Source organism: Cynoglossus semilaevis, chromosome 18 (genome assembly GCF_000523025.1).
Source record: "Cynoglossus semilaevis isolate Cse_v1.0 chromosome 18, Cse_v1.0, whole genome shotgun sequence".
Lineage (NCBI taxonomy): Eukaryota > Metazoa > Chordata > Actinopteri > Pleuronectiformes > Cynoglossidae > Cynoglossus > Cynoglossus semilaevis.
The window spans coordinates 14,180,022-14,186,802 of NC_024324.1; the positions used below are offsets into that span (position 1 = coordinate 14,180,022).

Genomic DNA, 6,781 nt, shown 5'->3' on the forward strand with positions numbered 1-6,781 from the left:
CGGGGACTGCCCTGGCAGAAATGAAGGGCTGTCTTGACGTCTGTCAGCAGGACGACATGGGGTAAGACATGACACACGTGCATACTGTAGCTTCTGCTGTCAAATAAGCACACATGTCCATTTTCTTCCGTCCCCCCTCCGCCCCCCATTCACAAAAGAAGAAAACACAGGCTGCTGGATATGGTTTTCTTGGAAGCCCGAGTTCACGGAAAGTATGAATCCCTGTGGAAAGTGAGACAGATGTGCCCTCCCCTTCTGCAGCAGCAGCACTGTACTTCGGTGATGCTTGTTATTCCGCTCGGTTCGCGCAGCATCTAGATCTCACAGTTGTGGATGCTGGAGGAGACGGCGTTAGCACGTTGTTGCGGCACCGCAGTGAATTGCTTTAGATATCTCTTTTTGGCTTTTTGGGACTCTCTGTGTGAGTCAGGGATGGAGATTTACTACTCACAACAGTAAATCTGTCCCTGTCTTCACAGTATTTGATTAAAAAAAAATCAGTGACCCAATCATTAACCGACACAATCCGTGCTTTAAACCCATCATTTTTTATCAGCTAATTTAGCCTCTTCCCTCCTGAGTAATGATATGCATCAGTAACAAACAAGTAAGTGATCGCATTATCGGTGCATCGTTTACACAGCACAATGCTGCGAAATTAGACTTACCCTTATCCTGACGGGATTTATGTTCCCACACAGTGAAAAATGTGTTGAAATTCCAGCTGTGGCCGGAACGGGAATCACCGCAGTTGACAGTAAACAAGTTTCTGGTGACAGGATAGCACAGTCAGGAGTCAAATGATACGAAGGACACGAAAGAAAATATCACACTGTAGTGCAGGCATTTCAAGAGACATAAAGGAACTGAATGCTAGTGTCAGCTTGGCTTTCGATTGAAATATTGATGACCTTTGACATCTCTTTTGGAAACACAAAGGGATTTTAACCAATGCTTGTTTTGCAGCATCTCAGCCATAGATGGTGGATAAGAGTTTCAAAATACCATCATAGGTTGGAATTGTGCTGTGTATGAATAAGCGCTCTTTACATGAGGGTCCGTGCAGGTGTGTGTGTTTTGTCTGCTGTGCACTTCTGCCGTCTGTCCTCTGGGCTCAGATCCATATCTGTATGTGGCAGCACTCCACTTCGCTGTCAACATGTCAAGTATTTTGTGGAGAATCAGATATCTTCTCACACAAGCAGCACCAGCATCTAGTAAAATAGTAGTAAACATCCCTAACGTCCTGCTAGTTCAATTCTAAATAACAAATATAGTGTGATTTTTTTTTTGTTATTTACATGTTAGCAGTTTGTTTAGGATGAATATCTGGATACATTTTGTTTGTAAAAAAATATATATATATTGTGTTTGATCCGTTTCTCTTCACTCTTTTTCTCAGGGCCAGAGGGAAGAAGCACAGTGTTATTTTACGGACCCAGCTTACTGTTCGTGTTCACTCCTGCATTGGTGAGTGTTTGATAATTTGACTATATGTAAATGAACATGTTTATCTCTCTGGACACACGGTCTTTGGTCGACCCAGAGTCGAAGGCATATTTGACGAGCAATTGAGCATAGAAATGACCAATGAAATGACCAGGATTTCCTTGTAAAATTCTTCGCAAAAATTTCCATCTCTCTCTCTCTCCGTCCGTCTCTGTCTCTCGCTCGCCCTTATCACTTTTATCTACCTCCTTGACTTGTCTGCATTGTCAACATTCTCAACATCAGTGATAGCAGGGCTAAATCTGGATCCCAAAATCAGTGGCCTGTGATTGGTGCAGAACATGATGAGGTGAAAGGTCACCCTGAGCAGTGTGTGTTAGAGAAAAGGTGAAAAAAAGTACATGAATATAACAACAATTCCTCAGGTTTTTCTTAGCATATGTGTCATTGTTTGACGTGTTATTTTTGAGATTTTTTTTGGATCCAGTTATGTGGAAAAATTTTATTATTTTGATAATGAATTAGTGGCTTAATGTTGTGGTCCTTGATCTAGTGGTAAGAGAGTTAGTCTTCCAAGTGAAGATTTGCGGGTTTAAATGTCATCTTTTGTGCATTTTTAAATGTTGACCAAACAAGCTATTTTCACATTTGATTTTCTGCAGAATATCGCCGTCTATTGGCCACAAATAGCACAACTACAAGTGTACAAATAAACAGAACATTCACGCTGTGCGATAGCGAACTTAGCTTTAGCTTTAGTTGCACGGATATTAAACGGTAGCAAAATCAAAGGTTAAGATATAACCCTTTTTTGGAATCAGTTTATATTCCAGAATTCATTCGAATTCTATTATTTTAATTCAGTTTTCTACCATCGAAAGATATCCATTTGGTTCATGTTCCACAAGGGCAGGTTAGCGGAGTGACACATTTTATGATAAGATTTCATTAAGTAATGCGGTCGGTTGTTCGGTTTTAGCTCTGCCAACAACAAGTTCCGGCCAGGCCCTCTACTGACGAAAGGGAGCAATTGCAATTAATGTGCCATTGCATGTCAACGATCCCGTAGTGCACAGTCAGGAAGACTCATTCCCTCAGGAGATCTGCTGACTTTTATTAAACCCCCCCCTCTCACTGCAAGCTTAAGTCGATCAAATCAGCTGTTCTGTCATCCAGTCGTTTGACACGCTGTAATCCTTCACTGCCTTGACCCTCGCATCATTCAGTGTTTACTGAATGAGGTCTGTGATAATAAAGGATGCAGATTATTTGCAGAAGGATCCATCTGTGCCTCGTGAGGAGTCGGTCAACAGATGGATTAGTGGTTAAATACAGGGAGGGAAGAATCAGTTAATCACACATCGACCTGGTCTCCTCTGCGTTCCTCGGGACTTGATTGTATTAAGGTCAAATGAATGATCTTAATGTTAATACCCGTCTCTGATTCGACTGTAACCTCGTTGCTTTGGTTCCCTTGAAGCTTGATGACACTGTTCCTTCTCACATGTTGAAGTAATTATTAATTAGTCCCTTCCTTGTTCACATGCACTGTGGGTTTGTGGGGTTGTGAATTTCTCAGAACAGTTTCATCTCTAATCAGATTACAGAAACTGTCCTGGTCTGACAAGTCTAAAAGAAAGATCAGGTTTCTTAAAGGTTTGTCCGTCTGGGATTAGGACGCTCTGTGATGTTTTAATAAAGTCCGTCGTTTTGTGAGGTGATCCATGATATTTATTTAAAAAAAAAGGGAGATTACATCCTCTCCGTGGCATTGATATTGTGAGCTCTGCCTGAAGTGTTCTGTAAAGTAGGTGTGTTACCAGAGCGACATTCATCGCCGCTTGCCTAAGGCTTTAAATTTAGCCGCCCCTCTCTCTCTCTCTCTCGGACCACGGCAGACTGGTTGCAGAGGTACAGAGAACATGTTATCTTTAGAACGTGTTGACAGCACAGAAACATGTCGGGGAAGTGAGCGCAGCGTCAGACCTGCACATGTGAAAGTCAGCAGGAGCGAGAGGTGTGAAAAAAAGAGGGGAGAAAAAAAAAACAAAACAGTAAAACTGTGAGGAACAGTTAGCGTTAGTGAAGGCCACCTCTCAGGTGTGTTCTTCTTCACAGAACCAAAAGACATTGGAGTTTTGTGTTTGTGCTCCAGAGCTGTGTAATGACTAAGATATAAACAATGGCCATTTTGTAGATTATTATGCAGAGCTTTGTAGTAATCACAGTGCATTGTTTCCAAAGACTGGGTCGCAAGAGCTTTTTTTTTGGGTCGTCTTGCATCTTGTTGCCCAGGAGTTTACGAATAATGTCTATTGACTTGGGTCGCAAAGGTTTGTGACTTTTAAAATATAATTCCCCCCAAAAAAAAAACCACTGCATTAAAGGTATCGCTGCTATATCCTCATAATGACTGGTTGTTATTTTGGTTAATTAATTCTCTGAGGTCATGACCTGTCTCTAGTTATAGCTATTTTTTTTCTGAAATAGTCTCAGCTAATGCCTTAAAGATAAGATAATTTTTCTTTGTGTATATATAGAAAAAAAAGAAATTAAACAGCAATTTTTTTATTCTTTGAGCTCCTTTTAATTGAGGAAAACAAACTGGAGTGAGACAACTTGACACCAGCCTGTCAATGACACATAAAAACAAGAGTGCAGAGGAAAAGAGCTCACGTCTGGTTTAAATCCTGTTGGATATGAGGTTTTTGGATTTGATTTATTTTTGGGGTTTTTTTTGGTTTGTTTGTTTGTTTCACTGCAGTATTTTTTACCACCCACTGCAGTATACTGCAGTAGTGGATAGCCACAGGCTAAGGGATGAGATTAGGTGAAGGTTGACTGTCTCGGATTTATCTGGTTGTCATTTACGTTGCGAAATCTCGATGAGGAGCTCTCTTTCTGTTTGCTTCCTGTTTCTTGGCCGCCTGTCTGTCTTCAATGTTTATCTTCAACTTTGAGCACATGATTCAAATTTCCACATATATATACAGCCCCCCAGCCCCGAATCCCTCACTCCCCCTCTCCTCCATCCAACCGTACCAAACAGAAAAGTACAATACATAAATTTATGCACCGTGAAGAGACTTTTTGACGCACGTCCAGCCAAAAGACAAATACCTGTAAATATCAGCTTACTCTCTGAGAGGGTGGTCTCCGCTCACAAAGTCACTTCTGGACGTTTTGCTGCCCACAGGGGTGCCCTGGCACTTTAACTACAGCCTGGCCACAGCGTGATATAGACACAAAATGGCTGCAGCTGCTTCGAGCCACAATTTATTGCACCGATGTCGCACCGGTGTCGGAGATAAGGTCGTGCTGATGGCGGTGGTGTGTGACGGACAGATAAAGCTCACAGCGGGGGCCGTGCGGCGCGCTCCAACATCTGTATCAGACTCTCTGCGCACTCATAAAACTCTTTTTTTTTTTAGGGGCTGTTTGCCGACACGGTGCGCTGCAGTGTTTATGCAAGTGTTTTTCAAACTTGGGGGCAGGACCCCATATGGGTTCTCCTGGAATTGGAATGGGTCGCCTGAATTGTCTAGTCTAACAAATGATTTAAAATAAAAGTTGGTCGCTGTTGTTCTTCAACTACCTTTAATGGTAGTTAAAATCTTTTATGTTTTGTTTTTTTATTTCCGTGTCTTTGTCTTTAAAGCGTTCCCTCCTTTAAACATGGACGGCTCCTGTTGATTGAGTGTCTTTCTTGTCCTGGTCTTGCCCTCTAAGTCTATATTTACCCTGTTTAGCTTCACTAAATGTTCACAACACTTTGTTTTCATAGGCACCTGTGGCTCTGGGTTGTGCTAAGTTGCTGAAGTTGCTGCTAATTTTCACGTGTTGCCCTTTTTAATAGTTCCTCTAATTCATATCTTACCATGGCTAGGTTCATGCTAATACATCCAAAAATCAAAAGTATAAGTTATTGGAGAGAGTTCGACCTCATCGCGCTCTCAGAAAAAAAGAGTAACGCTCTCAGTCATCGCTGTGGCAGATTCAGAGAGAATCTGATGAGGCATCAGGGATGGAGGTGAGGAACAGAAGATTTGGTGGAATAACAAGTCTGTAGTTCTTCTCTGTTTCCCCCGAGGTGGAGGTCTTCACGGGGGTCTCCGCTGTAAATAACTTTCTGTCACCCTCGTGTACCGGTTAGCATCAGATGATGCCGTTGTTATTATTAACACCTTAATAACGAAACCTAAACTAATGTAAAAAGGCGCTTTTTAAAGTTATCTCATAAAAATGTTGACTCACTGAAGGTGCATTTTTAACAGCTCCACTTTCGTCTTTTACGACATTGTTTTTATGTTACGTAATAAAACACGTTGTGCTGTTAAACTAAAAAAAAACGAGCAAAAAGAAAGGGAAATAATTTAAATGTATCCACTATAAAATAATTTATTTATTAACTTGAATTAAAAAAAATAAAATAAAAATGTCGGTGTACCCTCCGTGATGCCTTCAGGTACCACTGGGCATCAGTGTACCTGTTGCAGTATTTCCGTACTGTAGCGCTGCAGTATCTCCTGTGTATTTGTCACAGTGTTGAACTTTCTGTTGATGTGGCAGGGTTTTCCCGAGTTTCCACTTTTTGCTGTGTTTGGCAATCTTGGTTTCGGATTTTTTTTCCAGTATCACTAGTGTGTGTGTGTGTGTGTGTGACAGAGTCACTCGTTCATATGGGCATCTGAACTCGCCGGTGCGAACCTCTGGCTGGTCTGTTTAAATCATCTTCAAACTATTACATAACGCAATAAAACATTACAAGCAGCAGCAGCAGCAGCTAAACATCCAGGATGGACACTGGAGAATTTGCACACTTGGCGTCTTACTCAGCCAGGACTTTTGGAGAGGATGGGTTTAGGGAATGTGCGGAGAGGGAGTATTTCCAGGGAAATGGTAAATCACTTAGGGAAGGAAACACAAGGGAAAAACAACGCGTGGAGGAAATGCACATGCCAGACCGACCGACCGACCGACTGACTGAGCAGCAGCAGCAGCATCTGGCAAGTTGCTGCACAAGTTATGTCATAGTTTTTGTGGTCTGCTGACCTACAGGTGAAGACAGACAGGATAGAGAAAATGATTGCACTTTTGACTTTTACCCATAGTCCCCGGAAAAAAATCAGGCACATTTGGATATTTAGCTTTTAAAATTCCGTCTTAGCTAGAACACACACACATACAGCCAACAATGGTGGATTATAACATTAGGTGTGAGTCAGGGCTAAAATTCACTCAGCTAATCCACTCAGCAGCGGCACGTCCTCCGATATCCTCTCTGGTCACTTTGACCTCTGCCGGTCTTTATTCTCTTCTTCTCTGTTTGTCT

At 41.9% G+C, this 6,781-nt stretch overlaps 1 protein-coding gene across 4 annotated transcripts in view; it reads left to right on the forward strand.

The window, feature by feature from the left end:
- Positions 1 to 6,781, forward strand: part of fhod3a (formin homology 2 domain containing 3a) — a 33,975-nt gene that overhangs the window by 10,030 nt on the left and 17,164 nt on the right. For 3 of the 4 annotated variants that reach the window (XM_025065155.1, XM_017041185.2, XM_017041186.2), the window contains exons 1-2: positions 39 to 61; positions 1,403 to 1,470. In XM_025065155.1, the coding sequence (XP_024920923.1) occupies positions 57 to 61; positions 1,403 to 1,470 (73 nt within the window). In that variant the 5' untranslated portion in view covers positions 39 to 56. Of the gene's footprint in view, positions 1 to 9; positions 62 to 1,402; positions 1,471 to 6,781 lie in introns of those variants that run through there. The other variant, XM_025065156.1, reaches the window with a different exon arrangement.